The sequence below is a fragment of the Protobothrops mucrosquamatus genome, unplaced genomic scaffold (genome assembly GCF_001527695.2).
Source record: "Protobothrops mucrosquamatus isolate PMUCROS unplaced genomic scaffold, P.Mucros_1.0 scaffold_22, whole genome shotgun sequence".
NCBI classification, from domain to species: domain Eukaryota; kingdom Metazoa; phylum Chordata; class Lepidosauria; order Squamata; family Viperidae; genus Protobothrops; species Protobothrops mucrosquamatus.
This window is the reverse complement of record NW_015386098.1, coordinates 134,897-151,619: the sequence shown is the minus strand read 5'-3', so window position 1 is coordinate 151,619 and position 16,723 is coordinate 134,897. Positions and strand designations below refer to the sequence as shown.

The 16,723-nt window shown below is 36.7% G+C and overlaps 2 protein-coding genes across 3 annotated transcripts in view; both read right to left on the bottom strand.

The window, feature by feature from the left end:
- TOM1 (target of myb1 membrane trafficking protein) overlaps positions 1-1,408 on the bottom strand; it is a 27,756-nt gene extending 26,348 nt beyond the window's left edge. For both annotated transcript variants that reach the window (XM_015831730.1, XM_015831737.1), the window contains exon 1: positions 1,204-1,408. In XM_015831730.1, the coding sequence (XP_015687216.1) occupies positions 1,204-1,255 (52 nt within the window). In that variant the 5' untranslated portion in view covers positions 1,256-1,408. The remainder of the gene's footprint in view (positions 1-1,203) is intronic.
- A 1,699-nt stretch (positions 1,409-3,107) lies between these two features.
- HMGXB4 (HMG-box containing 4) lies at positions 3,108-14,664 on the bottom strand. The gene is made up of 8 exons (XM_015831719.1): positions 13,675-14,664; positions 13,209-13,290; positions 11,523-11,587; positions 11,172-11,277; positions 9,895-10,064; positions 8,287-8,409; positions 6,802-6,890; positions 3,108-3,311 (listed from the first exon to the last, which is right to left on the bottom strand). The coding sequence occupies exons 1-7, from the start codon at positions 14,569-14,571 to the stop codon at positions 6,846-6,848; spliced, it is 1,488 nt and encodes a 495-aa protein (XP_015687205.1). The 5' UTR covers positions 14,572-14,664; the 3' UTR covers positions 3,108-3,311; positions 6,802-6,845.
- Between the last annotated feature and the right edge of the window lie 2,059 nt (positions 14,665-16,723).

Here is a 16,723-nt window from a genome sequence, read left to right as displayed (position 1 = left end):
GATAGCAACGTAACAAAGAGGAAGAAAAACAACCTAACACACAGCATGACTCACAATACCGTAACGCGGTCTGAACTTGGGGGCCCGGTCACGAGATCGAGGAGCCGTGCACAGAGGGTTCAAACCCCCTATTAGTAACTCTCATTTTTTAGCACCCTCACCCTGACGAAGCCTGGAGGTCCAGGCGAAAGCTCGGTTTGTTAGTATTTAAATATATTAAATTATTCATATATTTTATCCTCCTGGTAGGCCAAAAAAGGTGAGAACACCAGGAGGATAAAATATATGAATAATTTAATATATTTATATATATATATATGATTCACAATAGGTTCACAAATATTCATTTTGTAAATTCTTAAGCCAGCAACAGAGAACATGTAACTCTGCAAACGTTTGAGAACTACAGTTCCCAGAACCCCCTGCTTGTATGACCGAGGATGAGCAATGCTTCAAAGTGCGAATCAGCAACAACAGTAAGGCCACACAGGCTCGTCGTCAGTCACTTAAATGATAAAGATAGATTTTTTTTCTCTCCTTAGGACACCATGACTAGACTTTGTTTAGTGCTCCGAACAGCCAACCCTTTTTCATTTTGTCCCTCACTCAATGCCACCCCTATGGGACAGGCCGCACCTAGAAGAGATGGAATTTGTAGTCTGCTTCATGTGGGCGGGTTTTAAGCCTCCGCCCATTCAGTTTGCCAATTCGTGCTCTTGCGACATCCTCGAAAGCAACTGAAGGGCAGGCTTCGAAGATCTTTTTAAAATTATTGCAACTGTTTGTAGGCACCCCACTCTAAAAGAGCGACTACAGCGAACAGCCTTCCCAGGGGGCGTGACGTTCACACCAGAGACGCGTCCCCTTTAAATAAGCAAACTTTATCCCTTCTTCGAGACCCCCCTCTACTGTTACCGCGACAGGATTGGCCCACAAGGCCTACTCCAAGAACCCGCCTCTTCGATGATACCCCATTGATCAGCACGAAATGTCCGTCAGAAGAGCGTCCTATCCCCCTCGACCAGGGAAAAAAAAAAAAATCTAAACCCCGCCTCCGTGGTTTATAAGCTCCGCCTCTCCCGCGGTAGACGCTGACTTGAGGTAAAATCCGGAGTTTAAAACTACGGTCACGCGAGCAGTCGAAACTCGGGAGATACACGGGGGGCAGAGGAAGCCTGACGCAAGAATCAGGCGGCAACTTACCAATGCGCTGTCCGACCGGAGAGCTAAAAGGATTGCCGAGAAGAAACTCCATCACCACCTAGAGACAACCGCCACGGCTTAGCAGGGATCAGCTGACAGGGCCGCGAGCGGATCACGTGACCAGCCTGAGCGGCAGGGGGCGTGCTTCGTTCTTTGGCCTGGCGACACTCCCCCGCGGCCTAAGCGCCTCCTTTGCCAAGCGGAGTTTCACACGGACATTTGATAAGACGAAGCGGCTTGGCGGAATGTAGGCACGGCCGGCTCTTAAGCACCTTCGCCGGCAATAAGGTGTTCTAATTTGGGGGGAGGCATTTTGTTGCGAAGCACGCTCGGGAGTGTCGACTTTTACAAGGCTCTTGCTGTAGAGAAGGGTTTGTTACCTCATGACAGCACGCGGCGACGATTGGATGATGCCATAATAGGTCGCAAATAGGACCCGAGCAGCTCGCAGTCGCCGTAGTATTGGTAGCTTCCCCGGAGGGCCTGCTCGGGAAAAAGCAGCTCGAACAGACTCCCATTTCGCTCTTGCCACAATCAAAGCCGCATTAAGCGAAAGCTGGCTGTAAAAAGGCACGTTGCTGCCACCAGGGCAGAGCTGAGGTATCTTCCTTCCTGATGTCTTTCGGTTCTTTTTGAGTAGCAACGTTTACATAATTATAGATGCCAAAGTTGTCAGACTGTTTTCCCCATCCAAACCCGTATGTTATAAGCATTTAAGTCAGTGTTTCTCAACCTTGACCATTTTAAGGCATGTGGACTTCAACTCCCAGAATTCCACAGCCAGCATAGCTGGCTGTGGAATTCTGGGAGTTGAAGTCCACATGCCTTAAAATGGTCAAGGTTGAGAAACACTGATTTAAGTGTATGTAGAAAGCTACAAATATAAACGCAATGCAAGAAAAAAACACTGTTGAGTAGATTCGGTAAAGCATTGAGAAAAGTTTTGGAGTCTCATCCTGATTCAAATGAATTTAAATTATAAATTTAAAAAGTACATCCGCAACCTCAAACCATAAATGCAAAAGCTATTTACACTACTGGAATACTGGAAAGTCACATGTTTGAATTTTCATCAGAAAAGTTGTATGTACAGTATACATATGCAAAATACACCCAATTAAAAAAAATAATTTTAAATCTTAACACAGCTATATTGGATTACTGATGCTTTCAAGGTATTTTGCATCATGAGTATAGTATTAGTATTTCAGTATTTTATAGATGTCATTTAATGTGGGAATAGAAGTAACACCTCAAAAAAACAAAGCGTCTTCCTTTCTTTGCTAATAACTTTAATAGCAACAATTTGCTTAATTTGCTGATGCATATGGGGACAAAGTTCTCTATTTTAAAACAAGCTTGTGTCAAAAACAATGTAAGAATGTATCTACTGTACATGTTGATCTGTTACAGGCTCAAGTTCTCATGTTTCAAGTAAATTCAGTACAGGTAGTCCTCAATTTACCACCACAATTGAGCCCAACATTTCTGTTGTTAAGTGACACATTTGTTAAGTGAATTTTGTCCCATTTTATGACCTTTCTTGCCACAGTTAAGTGAATCTCTTCAGTTATCAATTAGTAATACAGTTGTTAAGTAAATCTGGCTTCCCTGATGATTTTGCTTATCAAGAGGTTGCAAAAGATGATCATATGATCTTGGGACACAGCAATGGTTATAAGTATGAACCAATTGCTAAGTATCTGAATTTTGATTACATGATCATGGGGATGCTTTGTTAGTATGAAATTATGGTCATAACTCACTTTTTTCAATGCCATTGTAAGTTTGAACGGTCACTAAACGAACTGTTGTAAGTTGAGGATTACCTATACTATGCTTTTCCACTTCAGGACCCAGACTGTTATGAATGCCAGCAGACTGACCCACAAACTTCACATGAAAATTATGACAAACTCAGTTACAACTAAAGAGTTAAATAACTGTTCCTGGAAGACACACTGACTGAATTTCAAACTGTAATAACCTTGGAGCAAAATTAAAAAATGGTATAGAGTTCTACAGAAGGACATATACGGGTGATTATCATACAAGGATAGTGTCATACTGATGGCAGAGGGAGAGAAAATTTTCTGATACTGAAAAACCTGTACATGAATTAATGGGAGGAAAGAGAAATGAATCAGAATAAAATTTCCAAGTATAAAAATGTTTATGTACAATACCAAGAAGGTTGAATGCAGGAACTAACAAATACATAAAAAACCAAAAGCATTTATGTTCAAAACTTTTCACTATCAAATATGACAAGATATGTATTATACAAATGTGTACAAATTTTAAATAAAGGTACATCAAGTACATTTAAAACATCAAGTCTACCATATTGCAAATGGTAAATGTGAAGCAGATCTATTTAATCCAAGATGCTGAAAACTTAAAACTACATATTGTCCGTTTATGTATTAAAGCCTTTAATTGACAAGATTATTTGAGCTACTGGAAGAAGGCAATTATTTCTGACTCTTCTGTGCTCACTTTTTGTTCTGATTTTTTTCTAGTTTTTGTGATGTATCTATGGGTGGGTAGCACAGGACAGAAGACATAAGTAAAAATTGCCTTTCATTTGTAAGAGAGCCGTGTTAGCCTAGGCTGGAAACCCCCCCCCCCAGATGTTTGATAGCACCAACTAACAAATTGTATTAAATAGAGTAAGCTTTTGCAAGATGTAGCTCATTTGGTCAGACGTGAGATATCTGATTATGCCTTTTAATTACATTTCTTAGTTGGAAAAGGTGCTACCAAACTCCTAATTTTAAAGACTTTCCACTCAATGCTGAAAACTCAAAGAACTTTCCAAAAGCAGAGGTATAGTGTGATGATTCTGCTAAATGTCCAGCTCTAAAGACTGATATTCTTCATTGCTCATGTACTGCTTGTATGTTTGCACATCTTTGAGCGAGTGACTCACAGGATGATTCTTAAAAGTAGTTTGCCATTGCTTGTTTCCTAGGGCTGAGAGAAAAATGATTGGCCTAAGATCATCAGATGGCTTCCATGTTTTCCTGGCTTCCAGCCTGATGCTTAATCACTGTATCAATTGGTTCTTATATTGCTTGTAGCACAGTTCAAATAACACAAAATCTGAATAAGTTTTTAAAGCCTCAAGTCATTAGCTCTTAACACGTAGTACTTTAATCTTCAGGTTTAACTAGGGGATAGGAATGGGGATGGGCGCTTCATTATTTAGAGAAAGTTTAAGATGAAATGATGGAAAACTAGTCAATTTAATACCCTACCAATTAGAAAAAATATCCCCTCTAAGAGCCTAGGAAAGTGATATATATTTAATCTTGGATTCAAAATTATTTTATTTCCTGTTTTAAGATTTTTAAATCCTATGTGATAAGGTTATATGACATAGCATTTCAACATTTGTTTCATCCATTTTTTTAACCACACTGCAATGATACAGCGATTCACAACCACAGTTGGGACCAGAACTTCTGTCCCTAAACAGTGTGGTGGTTAAGTGAGTCATCATGTGACTGCACCTGATTTTATGACCTTTTTGCTGTGGTCCTTAAATGAATCTGGCTTCCCCCCATTGACTTTGCTTGTGCGAAGTCAGGTGGGCAGGTCACAAATGGCGATCACATTATCCTGGGATGCTGCAATCATAAATATATGCAGGTCACATGATCATGAGAACTCTGCAATGGTCTTAAGTGTGAGGACTGGCCATATGTCACTTTTTTCACCCTGTTGTAACTCTGAACATTTGCTAAATGAATGGCTGTAAGTTGTGGACTATCTATTGCTATTTTCATTTGAATACTTTTTTAAAAATTCAAAATCTCCTTTGAATCAATACTTGTTATAACATGAAGTTCAATTCTGGCAAGGCTGTATAGATCATAAAACCAATACAGATAGTCCTTACAACCATTTGTTTAATGACCATTTCAAGTTACAACCGCACTGAAAAAAGTGACTTGTGACCATTTTTCACACTTATGACCATTGCAGCATCCTCATGGTCATGTGATCAAAATTCAGATGCTTGACAACTGGCTCATATTTATGACCGTTGCAGCATCCCAGGTTATGTGATCACCTTTTGTAACCTTCTGACAAGCAAAGTCAATGGGGAAGTTAGATTCATTTAATAACCGCATTACTAACTTAACAGTTACAGTGATTTACTTTACAACTGTGGCAAGAAAGGTCATAAAATGGGGCAAAACTGACTTAACAACTATCTCAGCAACATAAATTTTGAGCTCAGTTGTGGCCATAGGTTGAGAACTATCTGTACATGTTTTCTGAACAATAGTAAGAGAGGGTGTTTTTTGTATTCTAATTTGAACTATATACAAAAATACACAAAAATGTAAATACCTATATTAAGAATGCCATACTTAATCCTATGAAAATGCTTTCCCAGAGAAGAACAGATTCAGAACACTAAAGCCTGTGCTGGGACATTGGATTTCTCTTCTTATTATTATTAAATCCTTCAATATCACCTCTCTAACTGCCTCTACATGAATATTAGCACCATAAGAGAAAAAAGTCAATTTGCTGGTAGTAAGAATTGGAATTTGTGTAATTGGGGGAATGCTCTTGCCTTCTATGACAATATTTTTAGCTGCTGTTTCAGAAGTCACTATCTAAATGTGAAGAATTTGGAGCTTGGAACTGTAGGCTAAGGATCTTTTCTCTCATAATCTGAAGATTGTGTGAAATATTACATTTCTATACTATAATTACTAGTGCTATACATGTTTTGAAAATTATTTGGAAGAATTGCTTCAAAACTTGAATGAACATGAATTAGCACCTCACTGCTACTTATTAAAACAAGTGTGTGGAGAAAAATACAGCTGCTTTAAGCAGTCACATTAAAGAAATAACTGTTTTAATGATTTGATTTCATTCACTACCATATTTGTATGTAGCCCTGTCAATCAATGAATGCAACATTTAATAAGAAGTCCTAATGTCAGAACAATTCTTTAGAGATAGGACAATTTTTTCCATCATTACTTAGAACAAGATGTCCATTATTTTTTTCCATTCCATTGTTTCCACTTAGAGAAGTACTATTTTATAGCAATAGCAATAACATTTAGGCTTATATACCGCCCAATAGCACTTTACAGCACTCTCTGGACGGTTTACAATGCTGAAGCGTTATTTGCATATTACCCCAACAATCTGGGTCCTCATTTTACTTTCCTCCGGAGGATGGAAGGCTGAGTCAACCTTGAGCTCTGTCAGGATCAAACTCCAGGTTGTGCACAGAGTTTGCCTGCAATACTGCACTTTAACTATCAGGGCTCTGTTTTATACTAAAATATTAGTGGTACTAGGTCCATGGCACTTATTTGCCCCAAGCTTGCTTGACATTTCTAATTAAAATAATTCAATATATTTTTCTTTTATATTAAGGCTGATATATAAAAAAATACTAAACTCTAGTTATGTAGAAACACAGAGACTTAAGAAAACATCTTCCAATTCTTGCAAATTAAGTTCAGAACTTTTCATAAAATCAAGTTAAACAGTTGTTGACAAAAAAGTTAAAATTCTGTAGGTTGAGACTTGAAGAACACAATATATATGTATACACACCAGTAGCATGGCAGTAGATTACTTTCCACACTCCCTTTTTTTTGTCAAAGACCGGGCATTATGTAGGCAATATTATCTAATGTGTTTGACTGAAAAGACAGAAACATTAAATTAATTCAGTATGTATGTTACAAAGTGAAATGCTTTTTGCTTGAATAGAATATTTAAGGAAAACCCCATCAAAAGTAACTTGTGGTTTCCCAGCCCCACTTCTGCATTGCCCAAATTGACAACAAATCTTCATTTTTGGTTCAGTATAATTTTTCCTATTTGTTTACTTTGTTTTAAAACAATAGTGGCTGAAATAGATATGACAATTTCCTATTTCACATAATACAATTTTGTTTTAAGTCTCCCTTCTCACATAAGCATACAGAAAATGCTTAAAATGTGAGCCCTGGCCAGTTGATCATGTCATGGTACCTACCATATTTTGCTTACGACCACAATCGTACTGCTCATCCCTGTTATGAAAGGCTGTATCTCTTGGGAAATATTTTCCTCTGACCTGGATTATATAATTGTTATAAAGCTAATAAAGATGTTAGAAGGTTTTTTTTTGCTCCCTTTCATATAGTTAGGTATAAACTTGTATCTAAATCTTATTAAATTCATTGGGACTTATGTTAGAAGTAATTAAATTAAGTAACAGATTCAAATGAATATTTTATCTCCATTTTATGCTCCATTTCCAAAAATGGAGACCATTTCCTCTCCACCTTGGATTTATAGGGATCAGCTGAGGCATTTGTACTGTTAAAATGGAACTTTCAGCTCTCCTTCAGAGCCAAGGAATGGGAAAGCAAGTTGGAATGTATTTATTAGCTGTGATAACTCTCCAAACCCCATGCAATTAAGAGAGAGCTGCTATTTCCAGTTAGGAAAAAGGATGGAGCTCCTTGCCCTTTTCAAGCCAGGATTAAAAACTCACTTTTTGATAATAGGATTAAATGAATGTTCAGGCTTTAAGTCTCTTCCCCCCCACTTACAATACATGTATTATTATATTTCAGGATGTGGTAAGATAGAGATGTTAACATAAAAGAACACTCTATTTATGAAAACTTCCCAAGGTTAATAGAGTCTGGAATTTACACTGCTAATCGGTGTGGTCATAAAGTGTGATGTCACATGTATTGCTTATTGATTGCAATCCTGGTTGTCCCCATTGCCATTATTAAGCAAATTGTCATGTGAGGACCACCCCGATCTAAGCCATTCTAGACTTGGTCCTTCCCAGCTTTGGTAAGGTAAAGGACTGCCTCCTTTTGAATAATCCTCACCTGCCTATCCCTCCCACTGTCTCTGCCCTTTTGGCTGCCTGCCTACCTCCTGCCACCCAGGATCCCCATCACCTAGCTGTCCATTGCCGCTGCATCTGCAGCACTGAATGCAACTATTGTACTGGATGGGGTCTCTGTTTGCGCCCTGCATAACTAAATTTTAAAACATAATAAGACAGCTTGGTAATTAAGGGTAACTTACCAAAACATGTTTGGGGCAGCCATTTAGCTCAGGTAACTGGGATGTGAGGCAAGTCAATGGGCCCAGAGCACAAATAATTGAATCCAGGAGTACTGATAAACTTCCTGATACAGCTACCATTCCCTGGGAGGCCAAAAAGGAATGAGAAAAGTTGTTAATCTAATATACTCAGTATCAATGTATCCTTCCTATTTTAAGTCCATCATAATTTTCTCAAATTCAGCAGCCCTATTCTGCTCTGAGAAAGAGCTTTTACAGAGGAATCGCACACAGAGAAATGAATGAACATGAATTCTACTGAAAGCAAGAAAGGCTACATTCTGTACCACACATGTATAAGATAAGCAAACACAAAATGTAGCACTTCATAAAATACACAAGCAAAGTAGATTCTCAACCCAAATATTTATGCACTGGGTGTGCAGTTAGCCAATTAAGTGCACTGTAGTTCAGCAGGCTAATATATTTAAAATGGAGAGCCTCCACACTTCCTCTCTCTTTAGGCAGCTTCTTAGTAGTCTATTCTACAGGGCAGTTCATAATACAATAATTAGGTTAGAATATCATGGTGGATCAGAAGTCCCATCTTCATCCAGCATTTTGTTTCTTAAGACAACAGTTGCTTCTGAGATGCTCTCAGCAGGAAGTGGAGAAATAGCTTATTTCCAATATTTGCCCTACCAATTTGATATTTGGATATTACTTTCCATCTCCAAGGTTAAGAGTTTTTGATATAATCTGTCCATTTTTATTTGTATCTACTGCCATATTCTGTGAACCTGTGAATGCTAGAGTTTAATCAGGTGCGCTATGATTCTAATTCATCTTTCAATTGCCTTTACCAGATAAATTCAGATCTTTGGATGAGGTAATGTGATTTATTCCTTCTTTGTTTTCTTCTTTTTAAAGTAATTTCAGTTTTTAAACAATCAGTGGCACCTCTGAATAATGTAGTGCAGGTTAGAAACTTCATGATTTACAAGAAGCAGAAGTAGTGATATATCAATTGCATTCCAATTACGCTAAATTTTGTAGATTACAGTACAATCTTCTACAATATAGCATACTATAGATTTTTGCTGCATTGCAATTGCCATTAACCTTAACTACTCACTACAAGAGATGGGGCTTGAATTTTCAGCTCCAACTTTTGTAGGTGAGTTAGATTTATTTCAATAGTTGTTTATTTTTTAAAATGAAAACTCATTACAAAAGGTAGACATCTGCAATAAAATCTTAGGGTGCGAAAAACTAGAGCAGGGGATCACATGTGACCTAGGGATTATCCACTCATGATCTGACTGAAGAACAATATTGTCAGCCCTATTAGATAGACTAGACCAAGAAATCAACTACACAGGAAGCATAATACTACTTTTATTAAGATTGGCTATAATAACAAAATCTTGCAAGTCTGATTGTGCTTCTTCTTTCTTATAAGTCTGAATTAAGGAGGTGCCTGTCTGAACTGCTTCCAAATATCTGTCTATGGTAGACTTAAAATATATTTCAACTTGCTATTGCCTGGTAACAGATCTTGTGTATCTTTTCTTTAGTTTCTATAAATATTAAAGAGGAATGAAACTACATGATAGCTCTTGTACCTACTTCAGTCTCCTGCAGCCTGTGGCCAATAAGACTTAGAGACTCTCCCAGTAATTGCAGATGTGCAGCTACATCAATGGGATCTATCTCAGGAACTTTCACTGGTGAAGAGGATAATACCATCATGCTAGTTGGGGACTTTTTATGGGGTGAAGGCACGCTTGTTAGAGAAGCTGAAAACAGACAATAAAACAATTTAAAAATAGTACCCTTATACAATATACAAAAAAGTTAAAATGGGAACATCTCATATATATGAACATTTCTCTAATTCATGTCTTTTGGAAAAAAGAGCTGGAAAAGCTGCCCAGAGATCCAGAGAGCATAGAAGTTTAATAATTATTATCAAATTCCCTCACAACTCAAATAACTCATGTTTGCATTGACTCTGTCCAAAAAAGCTTTCCTTAAATTTCCTTCCGTTATTTTGGATTTGAATTTTCACAATTTCCAGGTAGTTGTGGGGCTTGAAGCCTAACATACATGGACAGCATCAGATTGGGAAAGACAGTTCACCAATCACTGGTCCATCAAAGTTCCCCTCTTCATATTTGTGCCTATTTCACATTGTGAATATTTTGTATTGATTGTTCAATAATATTTTGTCCTTAGGTCAAACCTTACCTAGGTGATAAAAGCAAGATTAACACAAAATTCAAGAAATATCTTTAATGATAGTCTGGATTAAAATAGAATCTTGACAACAGCAAGAGTAAATTCTGAAATTTGGCTATAATGAATTAATTTAAGTGGAGTCTCTTGGAAATATACTGTTCTCACATCTGGACTGTGCTGCCCCTTCTTGGATAACTCAACTCCTCAGCCACTGCTTTCCTACATCTCTTATACCTTTCCATCTATTACTTTATTTCAAAAAGGCAGCTGATAATTATCTAAAAGTCAAATCAGTTTAATACACAATTATTAAAAAAAATGAAACAAATTTACATTTTTGGCGCCTACAATGTTTTGGTATTTAATTCATTGTTCTAATCTATGCAGACTTATTCTAGATAGTCTGATTAATAGCAAACTAATAGCAATCTTGGCTTAAAGCAGCTTTTACAGTACTTCTCAGACCTTCATATTTGAATTTTGAGGTCTGGGAGTAAACCAAAGCCCTAATATCTGCCAATTTCTCATCAGCTGTTAATGATAAAATTTTGTCTGGAATCTTGGAGCAGTTTGATGAAAGAGACAAATGTCCCAATATATTTGTTACAATAATACAAATTATCTTGGGAGGAAAACATATGAATATAATGGAATGTGGAAGCTACCTTTCAATTTGGGGGAACCCTCTGATGACATTGCTTTCCTCTTCACTGTTGTTGCCTCTGCTTTATTCTGCTTATGTTGCAAATACTGAGCCTTCTGCTTCCAAACCTGCAAAGAATAAGGAAAGCAAAACTGACACGAAAAACTGCATTGTTTAGGCAATTGATTAGCAAAATATGCAGCCCACAGTTAAAAGTACTTAGATCCCAAGTATTTCATAATTATTAAATATGGAGGGGACTGCTATATATAAACTACTCTGGGGAGTAAATTAATGCAAGCACCATGGTGGCATCATTCCAGGCACAAGCCAACTCGGATTTTTTTTTTTAAATATCTTCTCAAATATTTACCATCTTATCTTTCTCTGGAAGCTGTTTCCAAACCTCTGCTAGCTTTTTGCTCAGCTCACCAAAATCTAGCAGGAAATCAGAGAAGGTGAACAGTTCAGAATAAAAGCAGATAGTTTCTAGTTTTAATGAGGAATCTGATTCATGAACATTTAGTTAACCACTGAATCGATTATGACACATTAACATGTAACAATAAATATTTTTCAATAACTATAAAATATAAAGCTATCCATGTCAGATTTTATATTAAATGTACAAAGCAAAGGCATCCCATAATTAATAATTTTATTTATTTCGGCAATACAAACTACTACCATAAGATTGCAAGCAGTTCTAAAAAAATTCTGAGTGAGAGGAACTGGTGCAATCTGGCTTAAAGAACAAAATAAGAGATAGATATTTAATTATCCTGATTTATATTAGCTAATACCAGTCCACATTTAGGAAGTCGATCAGTAAAACAAATTGTGAATGCACTATTAATTTATTTAGATACTCAACAAAAATTAATATGCTTGTTTGTTTGTCTTTTGATAGTGCAAATTTAATTACTAGCATAACTGATTATAGCTACAATGGCAGCCATTTTTATTTATGACATAATACAGTTATCAACATTTAACTGAGCTGAGAGGAAATCAGTTTATACTTTAACCAAACTACTTAGTTTAACTAAGAATTAAATGAACATCTGCTGAAGTAATTATTTTACAATGATAGGCAGTAATCCTACAATATATGTACTTACCTGAACTCAGTAGTAGTGAGTACCAAGTTTTCTTGTATAAGAATTTAATAATTACTTTTATTTTTTTCCTTATGCAAAAAGTTCCCTACACTGTAAAAATATTAGAGATGGTTTCAACATTTGCACCAAGCTACACTGCCTGACAACATGCTTAATTCAAAAACTGTGTAACAAGACAAAGAAAGGGAAACTCAGAACTTGAATTATGTTTGGCCATGTTGTCTTGAGAAGTAAAAAACTGTTTGCCCTGTCTTATGGTTTTGTTTTAAAATATGCCAAAATATAAATTATTGCAGTATGTTTTATGTGGGCCTGCCCTGATCAGAAACTGTAATTGTTTTAAACTACAAGCACCAGAATAGAACTGGGAAATATCTTTCTATTCTTTAAAATTTGTTCTTTATAGTTCTACCTTAAAGATGGCCAGACAGGTTATTACAGTGTCAAATACTCTCCTCTGGGTTCTAATGTTATTAATAGCGAGGAAAAGACTAATTGGAAATTTAGACTTTTCAGTGGTGACATCTCGATTCTGGAATCTTCCCATCAGGATGATTCATGTAATGGTGAGTTTTGTATTTTTCGGCAACCAGCTAAAATGTTTTTTTGAGTATGAAATGCTTCTTTTGTGATATATAATTTCTTAACACAGATTCAGATTGCATTGTCAATCACTACAATAATTCTCTGGAGTGGAAAGTGGAGTAACAGATGGTATCGGAAGAAAAGTACTTTCTCATAGTGACGCTTACAAGGAAATATCTCTTCCTGAAAGTGCAGATTTTAAAAACGTGTGTCTTTATAAGCATGTGCATAATCTCCTCACTTACTGCTCAAATGAGTATTTTAATCTTTAGGCAAATAATTTAAAGAAAATATAATAGAGGTTGGATTAAACAAACAACAAAAACTCAACCCTTATAGGGCTGTTATTTTACCTATTCCTGGATGCTCAGCCACAATATTCACACGATATTCCTTACAGAATACTTGGTAGGCAGACATATTTTTCTTCTTTGGCTAATTAGAAAAGGGGGGGGGGGAGGGAGATAATATTTTACAGTATGTACTAGTATCAATTTCTTTCTAATGCCTACAAAAATACCTGAAAAACCATTTCATAGTCCATTTCTTTATACATTAGTACCTGAGCTGAATTTTTTGTTATGGAGCATATGTTTTTAACAAACCATAGTTTTATAGTTGAAGGGGAAAATGTAGTATTTCTTATTGCCTTCATGATGATAATGAAAAAAGACAGCATCTAAAACATTTTGCAACAAAAAAACCTCTGGAATAAATAGCAGATTATGGCTTAAAATCTGGAGTTACGAAGAACATTTTGCATTTGCTATTACAACAACCAACCATAACTTATAGTACTCACTTCCTATGCAGTTTTACCTTTTCTTTTTCAATTTTCTCAATCTTCTCTTTTTCTTCTTTCTTCTTCTTTTTCTCATTCAGGCCATCTGTACAGAAAACAGGTGGTAATGGTGAGGGGGGAGGAGGGGCAGGTAGAGCAAACTGGATGCTAGCTGGAGAAATAGGCAGTTGTGGTGTTATTTCTACTGCTGCTGGTGATGAAGAGAGTCCAGAACTCTTCTTCAATTTAGAGTGTTTTTTCTCCTTGTGTTTCTCCTTGTCTTTCTTCTTTTTACTCTTCTTTGATTTCTTTTTCTTTTTTATCTCCCGATATGAATCGTCAATGACTAGTTCTCCAGCTTCCAACTCACCTCCAGATGAAGATCCAGATTCCATTTGTGGTTCCAAGCTGGAAAGCTCAAAGTCACTGCTTTGGCCTTCAGGGAAGAGGGATGTCTCTGGGCTGAAGCCCTCAGCAGGAGAAAGGGGATGGGGATCTGGAGGTGGCTTGTGCTTCTTGCGGGGTGATTTCATGAAGCTGTGTGTATCAAGGCTTGGGGGCTGCGAGCTTTGTTCATCCCGAATAGACTTCTTAGAGGTCTTTTTTATAGCTCCAGAATGTGAAAAGGGATCTTCTGTTATGCTACCCCCTTTCTCTTTTGGCGAGAGGATTAACTTCATTTTTAAGCCATCAGGTTCACGTAAGGTTAGCATTTCAGTGTTTACATATGGTGGTTTTATTTTTTTGGACTTGTGGAAAGTTCCATCATCCAAGGGTGGATCGCTGCTTCCACTCAGCTTCTTCTTGTGATGTTCCTTCTTACTCTCTGAATAACTGGGAGCACTGAATGAAGAATGAGATGATTTTTCTAAAGTCCTTTTAGATGATTTGGAGCTAGTGGCTAAAGGAGTGTTGATGGCTTTAAGCAAATCCATGGCAGAGAGTGAAAAAAAATTGTTGAGAGTGAAAAAAAATTACTTTTTCCTATTCTTTGATGACTCCAAAGGCAGGGAAAGTTCAAAAGGACAAAAATCTAAAAGAATACAGAAAAAAAAACAGGTAAAAATAAGTACATGCACCAAACATCAAAACCAACTGTATCTTCATTTACAAACTGTCCTAATGTCAGGTTATTAAACTACCCAGCTGGAAAACTTCAGCTGTTGTTCTTACAAAGGATTTTGCTCTAAGGCTTCTGGATTATTAATCTTATATTCACAATCTTATATTCTCTTTTAGTGAATTGTATAAATAAAGTACACAATGCAACAATTTATTTAACATCTTACACCTCATTTTCTGGATTTGCAAGAAAGGAAAACTGCAAAATACAATATATTATCAATATTCAAAATCATATTATGTAGGGAACAGAAAACAGTATTTAGAGTAAGAAATCAGAAGTCAGAAGAATAAAACACAGGGCTGGAGTAGCAAGAAACTAAAACATAAAATGCCTAAAACATGCGTAGGGCTAAATATATATATAAAACAGGTACCAGGCAGATTTTCAAGAACAGGGATTTCCACAACTGAATACCCTCAAGATGGATAATATGACTAAAGCCCTGCCCTATTTTAGGTACCCATTACACCCATTAAAAAAGTGCAGGGCTTCAACTGCATAACCACACCTGCCATTTTGACTTTTTTTGACACTCTCTCCTCACTAGAACTCCCACAAGAATGTTCAGCTGTGCTTTTGCTTTTCTCAAATAAATATCTTTGAATCTTGGTTAAGATGTGTGGTGGGAAAAGCTCTTCAAATACCAAGAACCAGAAAGTTTTTAAAGATCAAAAGCAATATTTTGATGTAGACTCAGAAATGTAATGGCACCTGGTGAACATGATGGAATACTGCTTAATATACTCATGATGTCCAATATAAAGTATTATGGTAGTAGCACTATTTTGATTCACCTGATTACTTTTAAAGGCAGAATCATAAATTGTGACTGATTGAATGAATACAATATTAATCAGACTAGAAACTAACTTAGGTATTTTTAGAAATCATTTGAGAGAAAAGAGATAGGAGAGGCAAGAAGGTTGAGAAGGTTGCTCAATGATTACTGCTGCTTCCTGACATCTACTGATTGTCCGCTGAATTGTTGATTGCACTGATTGCAGTTAATTACTGAGTATGATACTGGAGCATGGTTTTAACACACCTGGAAATGTGAGAAGTTCCTGGACAAGATAGATGAAACTCCTAAGGAAAGACACAGAAAAGTGAACACCAGAGAAGGGGAAGACAAGTAGGAAAATGTGACACACACCCCCCCCCCCTCAAAAGCAAGAGAGTCAGGAAATACTCAGTGCTAGTGGAATTTGGCAGCTGGTATTATAGTTTTCTTCTAGAAGACAATTCATGGCTACCCTAATAGTGTGCTAATCCTGGTTTCTCAGAATAAGGTGGGCCAAAGAAACCAAATAACCACTTTAAGGAAGAAGAGGGTTGTGGTGATTGGTGATTCTTTGCAGAACCAATGTAGCAGTGAGAGATTTGATATAACATGTGGAAGGTGATTTATATAGGGATGAATTATATTACCTGAAACTCTTAATACAAGGTATCAAATATGCCATAGGCATTACTGAAACTTAGTGACACATGATGGATACACAGCTCTTCTTGTATCTTATTCAAAAGGAAGAGACTCAACAAAAAGAGGGGGTATTGCACTGAAAATAAAGAAATCATATACCTGTACAGAAATTCATAACAAAATATCATTATTATAGATTGCCTGATAGGAAATGTGGATATGAATGTGATTGATGTGGTCAAATATCCAAGCTTACAAGAGCCATGTGATATCAACAATAGATGTTTTGATCTATCCTGACACGGGCTGGAAATTCAAACTCTGCCAAGCATTAGAGATCTCACAACCTCCTTTCTTGTTAACTTTATTTGTCAGAACATGGAAGAGGGAATAAAAGAGCCTGGTATCTATCATATACGTAATATTTACCAATAGCAAAGAATTGGCTGAAGGATGGGAAAATGACCCCAAAGTGAGAAAGTGACCAGAAAGAGCAGATTTTGATTAATATAGCTGGACAGTAGGCCACACCCAGTAG